General features: G+C 44.3%; 1 protein-coding gene across 3 annotated transcripts in view; it reads right to left on the reverse strand.

Annotated features, from left to right (window-relative positions):
• Positions 1-17,082, reverse strand: part of kcnt2b (potassium sodium-activated channel subfamily T member 2b) — a 40,086-nt gene that overhangs the window by 12,894 nt on the left and 10,110 nt on the right. For all 3 annotated transcript variants that reach the window (XM_086175736.1, XM_086175735.1, XM_086175734.1), the window contains exons 2-14: positions 15,119-15,198; positions 14,417-14,519; positions 14,158-14,220; positions 13,306-13,354; positions 12,855-12,914; positions 12,040-12,114; positions 11,736-11,819; positions 10,859-10,953; positions 10,200-10,380; positions 7,488-7,652; positions 5,677-5,813; positions 4,950-5,013; positions 4,372-4,480 (exon numbers count right to left, since the gene is read on the reverse strand). In XM_086175736.1, the coding sequence (XP_086031862.1) occupies positions 4,372-4,480; positions 4,950-5,013; positions 5,677-5,813; positions 7,488-7,652; positions 10,200-10,380; positions 10,859-10,953; positions 11,736-11,819; positions 12,040-12,114; positions 12,855-12,914; positions 13,306-13,354; positions 14,158-14,220; positions 14,417-14,519; positions 15,119-15,198 (1,265 nt within the window). The remainder of the gene's footprint in view (positions 1-4,371; positions 4,481-4,949; positions 5,014-5,676; positions 5,814-7,487; positions 7,653-10,199; positions 10,381-10,858; positions 10,954-11,735; positions 11,820-12,039; positions 12,115-12,854; positions 12,915-13,305; positions 13,355-14,157; positions 14,221-14,416; positions 14,520-15,118; positions 15,199-17,082) is intronic.

Below are 17,082 nucleotides of genomic sequence, written 5' to 3' on the forward strand. Positions count from 1 at the left end.
AATATAAATAATGCATCTCCCGAGGAAAGCACCCACTATTTGTTAGCGATGACAATCTTCCAAACTCAAAAAGATAAAATCTCATCTTCAAATAAAGTGAAAGCAACTCAAGTTGTTTGGCATTTCCCCACCAAAGTAGACAAATACTCTTCCAACTAATCCCTTCATTTTTTTTTTTTTCAATACTTTTTGCACCTTCTATCCAGATTTATTTGCTACAAGCCCCCCCTCACACACACACACATGCTTCTGTCACTGAACTACATTATTTATTTGTGTTTATGTTCCTATCTGATGATGTTTCTATTAACGTTACTGGAACACACACTCACACACAGAGGTGAAATCTAATTGGATTCATTGATTGAGAAAATGTCGATGCGATGTGGACAGTCAGGCGCTGGTGTCAGAAAACCCCTTCCCATCAACCCCCCTCGTGCACGGCTTCCTTGCTTAGCCCGATGGTGTCAATCTCGTGTAGCGGCCCCGGCTAATCTTCGGGGCATGCTGGGAAAGCCTACTGGCGGTCGTCTGAATGAGTGGCAGCTTTATTGAGCCACCTCTCGCCCAGCGACACCAAACTGAGGAAACACTAAAGACCTTGTTTACCTGCCGCCACACATCCCTCCGTTCGAGAACAATTCGTGCGAGCCAATCAGTGAACAAACCCAGGGAGCCTGCATTTTCCCTGCTGTGTAATTGCGTTATCCTCAGTGATGGGAATGTGGGGAGATACTAAAGATACTTTGTTTACCAACAAAAGTGAGCCGCTCAAAAAACCCGATGTGTATTTGGCATTAGGAGTTAATTGACGATAAACATCCGAGTATCCCGCTCCGTCGCTGCCGGGCCGAGAGACAAGTCATTCTCGAATACCCCGATTAAATCGAGCAGGTAAGACTCCAACCCACGTCTCGCTTCTGAAGCACGAGCGGCGTATCCACACACCGTGTTTGGTGTTTTTTCACGCGATATCCGATGTCATTGCGACCCCTCTTTGCCGCTGTTGTCCCTCCACTTCGCTTCCTATTTGTTTCTCCGCCTCTTTTTCATCACCAATCTCATCTCGGCCCTTGTCCTTCAGTCGGCTGGACCCTGACCCCCAGAGAAACCAATTACTGAACTCTCATTGTGTATAAATCTTACATGGATAATAAGTTCTTTTCTTTGAGCCCGTCTTTTCACTGTATTCGCTGTCAGACTAGCTTTCTGTTGGAAAAGCACACTCTGTACTCCTAATTCACTTATCACCGAACTGGTCCCATTCTGAATATGAATGAATAACTGGTAGTACATCCAGGCCGATATTAGTTGAGAGATTTAATGGAAAAAAGGTAGAAATTTAATGAATGTTAAAGGGAAATATTTTGGCTGCTCAATATAACAAATTAACTCTTAACAAAAAACAGCGGAAGAAAATCCATTTTAAAAAATCAATTTTGTAAATCACTATTAATTAGCCCTCTCACCACAAAAGAAACCATTTCGACTATAAAACAGGGAAAATGATAATGATGAAAAATAATTAATTCTACTATCTGCATCGCTTATCCCGCAATCTAGTTTATTGGGGAAGATATCAGTCGATCACAGGGCCGCATATGGAGACATACAACCATTCACTCCGTCATCCACATGTCATATGGAGGCGTACAAACATTCGCTCTCATTCACAAATCTCCGCAATTTCGGGTCCCCGGTTAACCTACAGCATGTATCCAGGCTGCAGTGACGTGCGGTGAGGTTCGTGGCTGGTGAGACACGCCAAAGTGAGGCAGGAGAACTGCGTGCCTCACTTAGTGGCTCTTCGTAGCCATTTTATGTTTCGCTTAGCACAAGAAACTAGTAACACACATCCGGTTGTTGACAAAAAAAAGCACTTTACATTGGAAATGTAGTTCATAGAGCAAAAGTGTTTAAACATTGTAATAGCGACAGTAATACGGTCTTAGTGCAGAACATGCCAGTAGACAGCCGTCATTGCATGATCTACATTGAGGCTCAATAGTCCGCAGCCTCACCGCACATCTCGACTTTGTATTGTAACAGTGAAAATCCAGTCATTTTTGTGTAAAAAAAACAATCCAAAACTAAGAAGTTAAATGAAAAATACCTTCATAGTGCAAATCACTGATAGCTATAACCATTTAATTGTTTTTTTCATTTGAGTCTTTTTTAATTTCCAAGATTGGCAAGTGAGGCACGGCCTCTCCTGCCGCTCCTGCCTCCCCTGACTGCACGTCACTGCCCGGTTTTGATGGGAAGTGCTAACCACTACAAAATAAAAAATTAAAAAAAATAATACACTATAGTAACAACAAATATGATACAAAATGTGAGTCCAACCAAGATGTTGCACCAATACATATATTTGGTAGTCGTGTTCAGGACTGAGGTTAAACAAAAAAAAAAAAAATTAAACAAATGCAGCTTTCCAAAGAATACACTGGCTCAAGGTCTGACTTTCACCATTGAATCTTCTAAATCCACCAAACAAAGAGCTATTATTCAGTTATTCTTATGGATCAAATCTGATATTGGATCTCCTGCTCTCTCCTGCCTCCCACACCAGTGGTGGCAGGAGGTGCCAAATCACAGGATCTGTATTTTCATAAATCTTTACTCTTGTGACTCCCGGAACAGACAATAGAAATTTGAATTTATGAGTTTATCTTTGTTTTTACAGGTGCTTTCTAATCCTGGGAGAATTCCTGGTTCAGGACCGAAGAGGAGAAGAGTCTTCGAAGGCCAAGCGCACATTATATCAACTCCTATCCAATGGTCTGCGAGGATAATAGATAATATTACGGAAAACAAATGTTGCCCCCAAAAATACAATTATCTTTCCTTCCTTACTGAAAATTCTAAAATGCACAGATGCGCACATATTTTTCATTTCACGCGTGGCTCTGCCGAACACACGACGCCTTCCCTTCCAATTCAAAAAATCAAATTTAGCGTCTGAGAAATAAGAGGTTCGACGCCGCGGCTTATTTTCCGAACATAATTGGCTTCCGAAATATTTGGGATGTCACGACTCGTGTTTGCTGATTTGCTTGAAAAAGAAAAAAAAAAAAAAAAGTCTATCAGTACTGAGGAAACTGACAGTCTAAATCCGTCACGTGCAAAGTCCTCCACGAGAGCACTGGCGACTTAAAATAGCCTAACAATACTCAGTGCGGCGAGCAATTACTTCTCATCTCTCATCCTTGCTTTGCATCCGTGGAACAAAGCTGCTGTAAAATCCATCATTATGACTATAAAAAAAAATAAAAAAAATAAAAAAAAACAGTCGCTAACGGTCAGGCGCTGCCCGTCCTTCATCCTGCGCATTGATCAAACCGGAGTGGACTTTAAATAAACCAAATTAGCAAGTTATCGGCGTGAAGTGACTCGAGGAAGCCGGTCCTCACACGTTCCGGTTGCCTGAATTACGACGCAGGAGCGAGAATTTCACCCCGCAAATAGCAAGTGAGCATTAATGCTTGCGTCTTCCCCTCAATTTGTGTCTTATTAATAATGAAGGGCTTACTGGCTGGTTTATTCAGCCAGGGAGGTTTTTCTTGGTAACGCTCGTCTGCTTCCTGTTTGGGAAAACACAAGAACTCATCAAAAGGGAAGGGATTGTCTGCGATGACGCTCTCACTGTGAAACGTTAATCATTCGTAGAGACAGCTGGGATAAAGGTGGCAAGCTAGAATTGTTTGACATCCTTCCCCGCCCCCCCAACCGCCGCCACCGCCCGAGAACTGTGGGCAGGGAAATGTGTGAGGAAGAAAGGTGAGATGAAGATTGCCTCTTCCTCTGTCACTCTCTCTCGCCTCGCAGATGATTGACTGGCGTCTTCTCTTCGAGGAGATGCTTTGAGAGGCTGCGTTGAAATCTCACAGAAATCCTCAGAAGTCTTACAGCCAAGCCGAGACAATCTGTCCGGCGCTGCTCTCGGAGCCGAACAGGGGCGTGGAGAAGCGAGGAGAGCTCTGCTGTCATATAGCACTGATGCTCTGAGATGCAAGCTTCAAATCCCACCCCAAAAAAAAAGGGGGAGCTCAGGTAAGAAATCAACCTGGCTGACTTGAGTTAGCAGAAAACAGCTGCAGGCGAGTCCGGGCGGTCACCCTGCCATCAGACAAAAAAATGGCCCAGAAATACTCATCCGTCTTTAACATTATCAAATATCACGACTGCCCGCGGCACGATTCTCGTTATAATCCTGTGCAAAATCGCCTTCGGGTTCGAGCTCGGACCATCTCATTATTTCCCGCACCCCGGTGTAAGCGAAAGAAACCAATTGATTCGTTCGCACCGACTGAATCGCCCGTCGCCGACACGTCATGTTGTGAATTTCCTCTCCACGTGCGACATGCCCACCTGCAAATTTGACATGAAACTTGTTCTCCGGTTTGAGGATCTGGACGTACAGCGGGCAGTTTGGAGCGAAGTCTTTCACAGCCCAGGCTCGGAGGATGGTTTGATGATCCTGAGAAATCGGAGACGGACGGACGGGAGCGAAATTGGTGGGAATACAAAAGAGAGAGGGAGAGAGAAAAATACCTTCCTGAGTCAAATAGAAGTAGAAATCGATCATCAAATTGTGGCTTCTTTCTACTAATCCTCATAAGCTGCTGACTGGGAAAAAAAAAAAAAAAATGCAATTGAACGATCTCCTTCACGCAGTCACACACTGCCATCTCTCCCTACAGAGATTCGTGGGCGTGCAAAACCTGAAGAGTAAACCGAGTATTACATTTCACTCCAAAATCAACAAGCGGACTCGTGTTAACGGTGAAAGTGTCGCAAAGCGTGTGTGTGGAGGAAATCTGGCGAAAAAAACGCGACTAATCTACTGACTAATCTCGCTCTGTTTTTTTTATCTTTTTTCCGGGAGTGGACTATTTTAGCGGTGCGAGGGGTCTCGACAAAACAGGGGGAAGCGGGGAGGAACATACAGCGGCAATGCGGTCCACTTCAAACCGGTTACTGAGGATAAAGCAGGCCTCAGCATCGTCCATCCTGCAGGCAGTTAGTAGAGCGGCGTGTGGCCACAGGAGTGAGAGAGAGATAGAAAAAAAAGAGAGAGAGAGAGTGAGGGAGAATCAGAGAGGCAATGAAGGGAGAAGACACGGGAAAGGAGGGTGTTGTCATTTTACTGGGGGGGGGGGGGGGATGACAAAAGGGAGAAAAAAAAAAAAAAAAAAAAGCAAGACAATAGAACAACAAACGAACCGATGCGTCTTTCAAGCTCGTGTCATTTATGGACGAGATAGTAGGAGGCAAGGAGGAGACGCGGAGATTAAACAAATATGCTCGGGCTCCTTTTCTTTTTCTGTGACAAAGCCGGCCGAAGGTGCAGCAGCTGTATTATCGGAGGCCGGGGGGTAAACAATAAGCTATATGATGTAAGCTGTAATTATTGCTGGGAACTCAAGGCTTGGAGGTGCCTTAGGTGCTTATTGTGAACTCCAGCCTCTGCGCTTGAGGACCGCCATTGTGAGGGCTCTTACCCGCGGCCCGCTCGAGGTCTTTAGTCGGGCATTGACAATAGCGATTCCGACGCGATGTCTCAAATTAACATACAGATAGACTCATAGGCAGGTCGATGAAATAGAGCGGCACAATAATGAATGTTTCAGTTGAGAAATTCTTTGATTTTTGATTGTTGCCGCAGGGACTTACTTGGCCCGCATCAGGTCCTGGTCTTTGAGGGCAGATCCCTGCAAGTAGATGACTCTCTGGGCCCACAGGGGCACGTGGAGGACTCTCCTCACCTGGACGTCCATCTCTGCTGGGCACAAGATCACCACGTAGTAGTCCTACACACACACACACACACACATAGAAACATTACTATATGAAGAGAGTCTAAGTAAGAAAACAGCAAATCTTTGGCGCTGATTGTGTTTCACGCTTTTCAATTTTTAAAGTTTCCAATTTGCAGACTGAATTATTTTCGCGTGGGTTATCAATATCGGTTTGATGATATTTTTAGCCCAACCCGCCAATTTTGTTGCGTAATACAAACGAACCCTCTCGTTTTTTCTGCGACCGGAATGCACGTTCAGTAACTTCATAAACCCAGCTGTCATGACAACTGAGCAAACTTGAGCAAAGGCAGAACATGAGGTGAAGTTGAAAACATCATGAACCTGACATGTTCTAATTTTAAAATAACTTTGTCGCCGGTAGAGAGCTGCAAAACACTGGGGGGGAGGTGGGGGGGGTTTGCTTATTATGTCTTATCATGACTTACTATTTCCTATTCACACACACAAACACATCTAGATGGGTATCGCTATGTGTGTGTGTGTGTGTGTGTATATATACACACATACATACATACAGTACATGGATGGATGCATAGATGGATGGATGGATGTATACACACATAAATAATTGTGAATATATATATGCATATATTTATGTGTGTATATAGGTATAAATACAGATATATGTATGTATGTATACTCATACACACCCACATATGCATATATATATATATATATATATATATATATATATATATATATATATATATATATATATATATATATATATATATATATATTCTACACTGCTCAAAAAAATAAAGGGAACACTTAAAAAACACATCCTAGATCTAAATGAATGAAATATTCTTATGAAATACTTTGCTCTTTACACAGTTGAATGTGCTGACAACAAAATCACACAAAAATGATCAATGGAAATCAATTGTATCAACCCATGGAGGTCTGGATTAGGAATCACACTCAAAATTAAAGTGTAAAAACAAACTCCAGGCTGATCCAACTTTGATGTAATGTCCTTAAAACAAGTCAAAATGAATCTGTGTTGCTTCCTGAGTGGACACTATGATTTCACAGAAGTGCGATTGACTTGGAGTTACATTGTGTTGTTCAAGTGTTCCCTTTATTTTTTTGAGCAGTATATATATACAGTATTTATGCCATGCAAGGGAGGATAAAAATGTGACCTTGAATAACAAGTAAGTCAATGATAAATCATTTTCTTTGTGAATTGTGATTCAAGGCCAAGGTTTGTATAAGGAAATGCCACATACATGTATCCATAGTGTTTGCCAAGGTTGACAATGACACTGCTGTGCAAATACTTGAGAGCATTTCACCTTTCCATGCTTTGTCTGGAGAGGCTTCTTCTTTGGTTTCCTGGACAGAAAGCCGTGACCTAAATCTATTTCTTCCTAAAGTATGACTCCTTGGCCTTGCACACGGGCCTTTGAAATGGCAAAGTCCAATCAAAATGACCTCAGAACACAGGATTAATGAACAATGAGATGTGCGCACATGGATGCACCCTGTGGCAAGCACACACATCTGCTCCCACATTAATAAGACAACGTCCTACAGCTGAATTAATCTCGTGTATTAACCTCGGCTACTCCGGCGCCCGGAGAGGATTTCAGGCAACAAATGCATATAAACACACGAGACCGCCCCTCCTCCCCCACGAAAACCATTCGAAGAGACCTGCAGCCGAGGATGAGCGAAGAACTCATTGAGGAAGTCCATGAGGAGGTCGATCTTGAGACAGCTGACGCACAGCACGACGTGTTTCTCCGTCTGCGCCCTGTAGCGGCTGTAGTTCCCCCCGGATTTCTGACGCTCCATCCACAGAAAGGCCAGCTGCTCAAACTGCGTTCAGGAGGACATCAATCACGTTCAACAGATGGAAACTGGATTAAACCGAAGATGAATTACAGGAAGGAGTCAGCTGGTATATGAGAAGAAAAGACTACCTTGTACTGTATAGTGTTTCTGTTTGATTAGGGAAAGTGTTTTCAGGGAATTAAGTGGAAGGTGGAAATTTGGGTTTCAGGTGTCGGCGGCATGGAACAAGATAGCAGAGATTAATATGCAAACACGGCGGTGAACAGCAGCGGGGTTGTGAAAAGTCATGGCCTTGAGTCAGAGGGTTCAAAATTGTCATGTTTTTTCATTACGGTACAAACCGTGCATTCAATATGTAAGAACTATTGCCCGTTTTCATGCAAAGACAAATGAGCTCCTTCGATTTGACCCTTATTATGAGGTTTATGACCGTTGGACTGTTTTTGCTTATAACACTGCCTCACCATGTGCCAGGTAGGATCCCCCAAAATCCAAACTACACTTTTATTATAAAAAGTTGAGACAACTGGCGGTCCCAAACAGATTATTTTGTCTATTTCAAATGATTTAATCCCCAAGATTCTTCTTGACTGATGTGCAGTCAATGTGAAATTGGTAATGAGATGACGCCTTGAAGCCTCGTCGAGCTGTCGCGGAGTTCCCTAGCAGATAATGTCCCCGCGCATACACCTCAGCCATGTCAACAGAATTCACAGTCCATTTGTGCACCGCTTTCCTGTGGGAGGTAATTGTTTTGCTGCAGATAAATGCGACTGATGCTGTGCTGAGATAATGTCAGCATGTCCAAATTGGAAAATATCATCCGGCCATATACGTTCCCATGAAAACGGCGTACAGGCGGGTCCTGATGGCACCAATTGTCAATGTCCCCACTTGTCCCCCCTTCCCCCCAGGAACGTCTGGAAAGTTGCGAAAGTTGTTTTTGTTTTGGCTGTGACAAACTACCTGAACAGTTGGTCTTCTTTTGGCTCATTTTCAAATCATCTTGTTGTGCCGAAAATTAGACACGGCGAGTTATCGAGAGGCGCGTTCCCTCCGGAGCGCCGGACGGCTGTGGCGGACGGGAGCCGAGTCCCGATGCAATCGGTGTCCTATCTGTGTACTCTCTGCGCTACATGGAAACTAGTCATGGCAGGACCCAGTGTTGTAGTGTCACACACACACACACACACACACACACACACACACACACACACACTGTAGGTGGGGGCATGTGGTGGGGATAAGGGGGGCCAGTTTCTAAATGTCAAGGGGTATTTATGGATGAAAGATGGGGAGAGGGAGAGGGATATCCATGGCTTCCATGTTGGTGATGCCCAGAACGCCATTTTTTTTTTATAACTTCATTGGCGATTTCGTGGTAATTTTTTTTTTTTTTTTTTTTGGTTTGTTTTAATGTGTACATTTCTGAGTTGGTATATTAGCCGTGGGAAATCACGCCTCATGAACAGGAACACTGGAAATGTGCTAAGTAGCCAGCTGGTCAGACATGTAGGACGAAATCTTACACCTACGTTGCACATTAAATTAAGGTGCGTGATATGGAAGCTATGAAGCGTTATCATGCGCTGGAATATTAAAAATGATGATCAACGTAGGTGAAATGATAATGTGTTTGATCTTACGCCTAAAATAGCCTTCCTCTGACAGCAGGTACGGTACACCCACTGAGGAAATTCCACAGGGAGAGCAACTACAGTACCTTGGGTATGCACGAACATGGACAGCAAGTGATGGGTGCAACTAATGTGTTTTTCAAGCAGATTTAGCAGATACTGACATGCAGTGTGTGTGTTTGTGTGTGTGTCTGAAAATCTTCCATGATGTGGTTTTCCGGGAGATGCCTTCTCTGGATCAGCTAAGTGACAGAAGAGGGATTTGGAGAACTGAGGACGATACTCTGTGGATAAAAATAGTGTAAAACTGCGTAGGATGCAATGAGTCATCAGATTATAGTGTGAGGGGCAAATGTAAGAATTTGAAGTTCCGATGCTGAAACTTCATTCAGATAAAAACTATAACTAAATAAAAAGTCCGGTCACAGGCAAAGAAGGAGGAGGAGGTAGAGGATGTTCATTGATCAGGCCCGGAAATCAGAAAGAGACAAAGAAACTTTCAAGCAGTTGACTGGTGTATTCAACACACACACACAAACACATACACACACACATACATACACACAAGAAACTGCTGGGAGTTTCCATTGATGTATTGTAAGAAGTAGTAGTTATAGTAAATAAAATAGCTGAACAATAGTGTTTGGACCAAACTTTTCAATACCCTTATATTTCCGTCGTGTGTTAGTTGTGTTGCATGACTAACAATGTGGGGATATCAAATAATGAATGCTATTTATCCCGATTTATTCAATAACCGCAACAAAAACTCTGATTAACAGTGTTTCTTACTCATTTTCATTTGATGGGATCGTATTTTATTGTTATGTATTGTTGGCTTTGGCTACTCCAATGCTAATATAACCCCCTTTTTTGAAATCGATGCTTTATGGAAACATGTTGCAGGACGGCAGTGGCCGCCAGGGTCCCTCACCTGTATCGGAAGCACGATGAGTGCCACGAAAATCATGATGACCACCAGGAGCTGCGACGGCCAGATCTTGGGGGTGACGTCTCCGAAGCCCACCGTGGAGAAGGTGACGACGCAGAAGTAGAGCGACTTGAACAGGGTGAGGTTGTTGCCCGCTCGTTCGAGGTGCTGGATACCGCAGATGCTAATGAGGGTCGGCGTCGCGGGAATGAAATCGAGAAAAAAAGAGAAACAAATAAGCTTCACAGAAAATTGACATGCTGGGTTAAATTTAGGTGCCTGCTGTGGCAATAACACGTGGAAAGCTGTATGTCATGACTCCGCTTAAACGGTTGACTGTGCGTTGACGTGGGAGGACACGTGCTCGGGTTAGACTGCATATGTAAGAATGCGAGAGTAACACGCATTTTATTTGTGATCTTTGGGGGATAAACGGGGGAAATGTCAACCATGAATTTCCGAGCGTGCTTAATTCACGCTGTTGTAGATCTTCTGGATTAGCTGAGGCTTTCACACAGATTTGGTAGTGAGTTGACACATCCTTTGTTCCACTGAGCCAATCAGCAGTTGTCATTTCACACACTATCTCACTCACATGCTCACCAAATACCTTTCTGTTCTCTGTCTGTCATATAAAGACCTATTTGAGAGTGGATACCCACCATGTAAACATGAGACAGACCAGTGTGCTGATGAGTATCACCACCTGGTTGAACATGGCTGAGTGTGTCCGCTGGATCGCCCTGTGCAGATCATTCTGCAGAGAAGACAGACAGTTGACGTATGAAATAACGGCGAAAAATTTGATCGTATGGATAAAATGCAAAGGTTCTATTTTAAACGCACGCGTGCAACAACGAGGAGCATGTCTGCATGCATCCGATTTTTTTTTTTTTTTTTTTTTTTGACGTCAAACGCTGAAATCACTGTAATTTGGTTTATCTGCTTCATACACATGCCATCTGTGGCATTTGTGTCTTTCCTGGGAGACAAAACCCTACCCTGCCACGCTTACGCCCTTTTTTCACGATCAAACACGGTCATGTTTTCGTCATTCAAACTGAGTCAAAGGTCTGTGTCGGATTTGTGATCCAAGGCCACGTAAAGAATGTTGTGTGCAAGAATTATTCCAATATACAACATACTCTCTCAATATACTACACCAATATATACTTTTTCAAAGATGATAAACTGGCTTGTCACATGTTCAGTCACGCCAGAACATCTTGGGTCGAAAAATGGCCTTTGCACCGTTCGATTTGAACCTCCCACATGTACGCAGGCCGCTGTGAAGCAGATTTTTTTGGGATGAGGTCTTGGCAAAACCAGCATGTTTCATCCGCCGCTTGTCATCAGCTCATCACGTTTAGACAAAACGTTTCCTTACGGATTTACACCCGATCTACCTTTCCCGCGAAGATAAAGGTTGCGAGCGGAAAATTCCCGAGAAAGAGAGGGGGTTACTGCACACCCACGAAATAAGAAAAAAGGAAATGCAAACAGTAAGAGAGCCGTTTGACAGGGAGAAGCATCACTCACTATCATATTCTCCAAAGCATGTTTGGCAAGCCAGCAATTGAGAAATACGGGGATGAAGAGGTTTCTGAAGGAGGGCAAAATCACCTGTCAGGAAGAGAGAGATTTAGTCTTGCAGATGGGTACAGTCACAGAATGTCTTGCAAGGAGGTTGTGTGAACATGTGCCTCCCGAGATGTCGTCTCCGCAACGGTCGCGGGTAATAAACATGCCATGTCTCTTTCGGAAAGGGAAAAGGGATCACGGCGCCCGACTGCCAAAACTACCGGGTAATGAGAGAATCCCAGTGCGACGGCTTTCCACTCACAGTGATCATGAAGGGAACGGCGCTGATCATCTCCAGAATGAAAGGGACACGTAATACTTGTTCCCAAACGTTGCCCTGGAAACACAAAGCACACACAAGGGTCAGGAAACTCCATTGTCATGGCGACCTTAGGGGATTACCACTTAACAGGCTCCATTGCAGATAGCGGACGGAGACAAATTGACCAGCTTTGCACCGCAGAATGGGAAGGGATGAACGAGTGTCATACAACTTTTGTGTGCCCGTTGAGAGAAAACCAGTATTTCTCAGCTCCCCCCTGCAAATCTCTGCTTTTAGTTAGTTACCGTGTCAGCCATGACTGTTTTTAAAAAAAAAATTTATATGAGTGGTCCGCCTGTGTATGGCTGACCTGGGTATGACAAGTGTAGGAGGACAGCCCCGGCGTATGTCCACAGGAATCAGTCAACTCTAAAGGCTAAGGCCTCTCGCCTCCAGAGTAATCTGCAGATTGAGCCCTTCATAGGCTTATAGTGTCAAGTACATCAAAAGCACGGGCACCCGTTGATGGATCGGTCCCCTGCTGGAGCAACACAGGGGCCTCCCCTAGTGTCTGATGTGCCAATAACAGGACACTGCTGAGCAAGTCACGTTGTGGCGCTTTCTAAAAGCAACAGCAAATGGGGTAGCATAAGAAAAATGCAAACTTCAGTTCAGCTTGGAATAATATATAGAAAGGATTGCGTAAACATTATCCTCAAGCGGACCCCCAACACACACATGCATGCACACGCGCCATGCAGTCGCCATATTTAAAGAAAGGATCCAGTGACTGATACAGGCTCTGGGTAACTCACCTTGTAGCTGAGATACACGAGCAACATAGTTTCTGAAAAGCTGATAAAAGCCACCAGCACCTGCAAAGACAGGGAGAGAGAGAGAGAGGGAAATTGAGAGACACAGATGAGGGGAGAGCAGACACATAGAGGAGTCGAGACAGTCTGAGGGAGACCAGAGCAGAGAAATTAGGAGTCGCAGAGATGGAAGAGGAGAGCGTGGGTGGAATCAGTAGGCGTGCTGATGACTGAGCTTTAGAGGGAACAGGTTTAAGTAAAGCAAGAGAATCCACTGTGTCTGATTGTGTACATATATTTGCTTGTTATCGTCGATTAAAAGAAAGGGGACGGGAGATCAAATGAATTTTTTTTGCGTGTTGTGAAGCGACGCGGCACAAATGGAAAAATGCGGGGAAAGGTGTGTGTGCGAACAGACCGTTTGTTTACACCGGAGTGCAACGATATATCTGACCTGCAGGGCCCATAGGGGCAGAGGTCTGTCCACCCAGATGATCAGTTTCCTGCAGTGAAAAGAAAAAAAAGAGAGGAAACTCAACCAACAGGGGACCATGAAAGAAAAGCAAAATTCTCTCCTGCCAAATTCTCACCAAACGCCAGACCATTCCATCAAACGTAATTCTCCTGTTTACAACACTTGCAGTTCATAGGTGCTATTATAATGTGGTCAATGCGAAAATGCATTTTTATACAGTCAAATGGAAATTTTACAGCCTTATTGTGAGAGAAAGGCCTTTCTTCCCCAAAGACATCCCGGGGCTTATCATGGCTGCTTGCCTGCCTGCCTGCCTGCCTGCCTGCGCTATGATTTGCTCCTATGGGCGTTCTGCCTGAAGCCGGAGGCAGCCCATCCCTTCCCTGAGCTCGCTCTGTCAGGCTACTTATTCATTTGGAGCCAGAGCTTAGCCAGTGTCACCGGCCACCAATTAGATCAATAGGTCCCCGGGCCAGAGACATGACATCGCCTTAGGACCACGTGCGCTTCTGTTTATCCTGTCTCTCCACTGTTGTATATTACACGCTTTATCTTCACTAGATCACCGTTGATTAGGCAACACGGGCACTACATACATATTATGTTGACGGCTAATCCATGGAGCCGGATTGTGATAAATGAAGGTGGACGTGGAATGCTCGATATCAGAATGTGAACCGCGTCAGTTAAGTAAAGGTACATCGATCGCATTATAGAAGGTTTCTGATCGGTGGGCCGGCGCGGAGATTCCTGCCCTCGCCGCCGTTTGTTTTCATGGTCGCCGACTACAGGCGGAAGCCATCGCTCCTAATTAAAGACATACATGCTTACCAGTCAAACTCACTCCAGGGATGGGATGATGTGTTTTGTTTGGTGCAATTCAGTGCGCTGGCGCTGCCAAAGGGAAAAAAAAAGAAAAAAAAAAAGAACACACCAAAAAACCAATATTGAGTGCAACAGCTCATCCAGCTCCCTCTACCAAGTCCAACTGGACTGACTCTGATCCAGATATCAGTTGATCTCACATCCCTGTCACCGGGCGTCCGTTCTCAAAGAGACCGTTTCACGCTGTTATCACAGTATCTCTCACCAGTCCTGTCTTTCCTCTTGCGGGTTGTCCAGCAGGACTCTGACAATGTAGAGGAGGCAGCTCAGCACTTTGAGTGCAAAGTTAAACATTCGCACCCGCAGACCTGCAATGTGGAAAAATAAAAATGGAATTTAATTGTCGGAATGATCAACCACGCCTTTTTGCGTGATTTACACTGCGGGAATATGTGAAATACTGTATCAATGACAGAAGCCAGGAAGGGAACAGCTTATGAGCCCGTGACGATCGCTAAAAGTCGACTCATTCCCGCCAGAGCTTAGCTGAACAGGAAGTGCATCCATGGATGACTTAGAGCTGGGAGCTTAATTGAGTAGAAAATATATTCAGTGTTTTATTTTGAAATGACGCCTTGTATTCCCTACCGCTGCATTACGTTGTATGGGTAATGTTCAGTATGCATTAAGTACCTCTTAATATTTCATTCATCTCAATCTGACCGTAAAAAATCATAGCAGTCTCCCAAGTCAAAGGTCTGTGAATAAAATAAAAAGTGCTTTGTGAAAACACAATAAGATAAACGAAAAGGCGGCAGAGGGACGGCGGTTTCTTTTGAAGAAAAGACCGGTAAATGTCTTCAATCGAAGAATAAGGGGAGCTCATGTACAACACGCATAAAAAAAAGGAAATTTACCACAGTAATTACAGGCAGAGAAAGCATGACGCCAAACACAAGCAACTCACTTGATCTTTGGTTTTTTATGAAGAACAGCTTGAGGCGCTCCTTGAAAGTGTTCTCATTCACATAGAACTCGACCTGCACCCTGAGACAGGGAAGATGGGATGGATGGAGAGATACAAAGAGAGAGAGAGAGAGAGAGAGAGAGAGAAAGAGAGAGAGAGAGAGATAAGCGGGGCAATAAAGTCGGGCAGATGTAGACGACTGGAACGACAATATGTTTCTTTTTATGAAGCCAGTTGAAAAAACAGAGGAGCGGGCAAATAGGGCTGGCAAATATAGAAGAATCACACACAGGCCAAAAGAAACATCATTTCGGCAAATTGTCAAAAAAAAAACCAAAAAAACACCAAAAAAACACCCAGGTCATAATACATGGGGAAGTGTGGAAATCAGACAATGTGGCTTTCTACATTAAATACTAATGGGTTTTGGAGGAAATGGTGTCCCTGCCTGTACACCATAGGCCCCGACAGCTGCAGTCACTTTCGTTATGTCCACTGATTAAATATAGAGCAACAAATTACTTCCCTCTGATGTTTCTGATGAACATGGGGGGCATAATTACCGCTTTTTCTGCCTTTCCATTCTGGCGCCCTTTTGTTCGAGACACACACGTACTGTACAGAAATGGGATAAAGTACATGCTGACACCGGGGCTATTAGGATTATTAGACCATTCACGCGCTCATCTGACATGGACACTCGTTGCGAGGCATGGGAAAAAAATGACAAATAGATGCTCCGGAGTCTGCCGTTACATGTGTTCTGACACATAACCAGACAAACTAGAGGTGACTGTATTTCCTGTCTGGCCACCTCAGGGGAGATTTCTCAGTAGTGCTCCTTTCATCCTATGGAGGGAAGAGAGTATGACTCAGGTGGAGGATGAAAAACGCCAGACTTCGGCTTGCTGGTGGTCCCCTCACAACACAGACAGATGAAAGAGAGGCAGAACAACTGTAATCTATTCCCCTGTCTGCAGAAAGAGGAAGACGTGGTGCTGTGTGTGTGTGTGTGTGTGTGTGTGTGTGCATGTGTGTGTAGTGGATTTCAGAGTGACACTCCACCAACAGCCCACATGGCCATATGCATGTTCCCAGCAACATTTGGGGGAGGGTGCGTACGTGTGTGAGGGTGTTGAGGGGGGTGGGATGCAACTTTATTCTTTGTTGCTATGGCAACACAGGATTCGTTGTCTCTTCCTCCTCTCTCACATGTGCAGATGTGAGCAAATACATACTTGCGAAATATGTTGAGCCATTGGAGCAGATAGCCGCGCACCAACTTGTTGATGGCTCCCTTTGCTCTGAGCAACACGCTGAAAATATTGCGCTGCACGGATGATGGAAAACACAGGGGCTCGCAGATACACACGGCTCCCCGGGATCATGCAAGCCCACGGGTTTGTAATTGCACCTTTTGATTAGAAACTTGCCTCAAATTGATAGCGAGATAGGGCTCCCCGCTCTATCTCCCGAGGTTATTTGAAGTAATAGACGGGGGGGGGGGGAACTATGGAAAAGATTTTGTGTGTTTATGTTTGTCGCAGCAAGCTAATGAACGTGCGGCGCAATCAAACAGCCACGCTGGCCGTGAACACGCTGAACCATTATCACCGGTTTGCAGGAAATTCAGCGTGTTCGTACAGAATATGTGAGAAATGACAGGATATGGAAATGAGAGAAAATGTGAATTTAACACGGAAAAACAAAATCTGTCGTCACAATACTGGAAAACGTGTTAATGCTTTGCAACCAGATTTTACAGATTACAAAATGTCTACACTGATAACCGCCTGCGAGTGAGAAGCACAAGCATTAGAAATAATGAGAATAAAAATAGAATCTCCAGGATCCGTATTTTTATATCCTGTCAGTGCATGAGGCAAAGCATCGGAAAACAAAAAAACAAATTCGGGCGGATCAATTTTCAGGGGATGTAGAATTTAGCTGGATATTGTTTTTAC

The sequence above is a fragment of the Fistularia commersonii genome, chromosome 28 (genome assembly GCF_037954325.1).
Source record: "Fistularia commersonii isolate RoL2024-O1a breed Wild chromosome 28, RoL_Fcom_v1.0, whole genome shotgun sequence".
Classification (NCBI taxonomy): domain Eukaryota; kingdom Metazoa; phylum Chordata; class Actinopteri; order Syngnathiformes; family Fistulariidae; genus Fistularia; species Fistularia commersonii.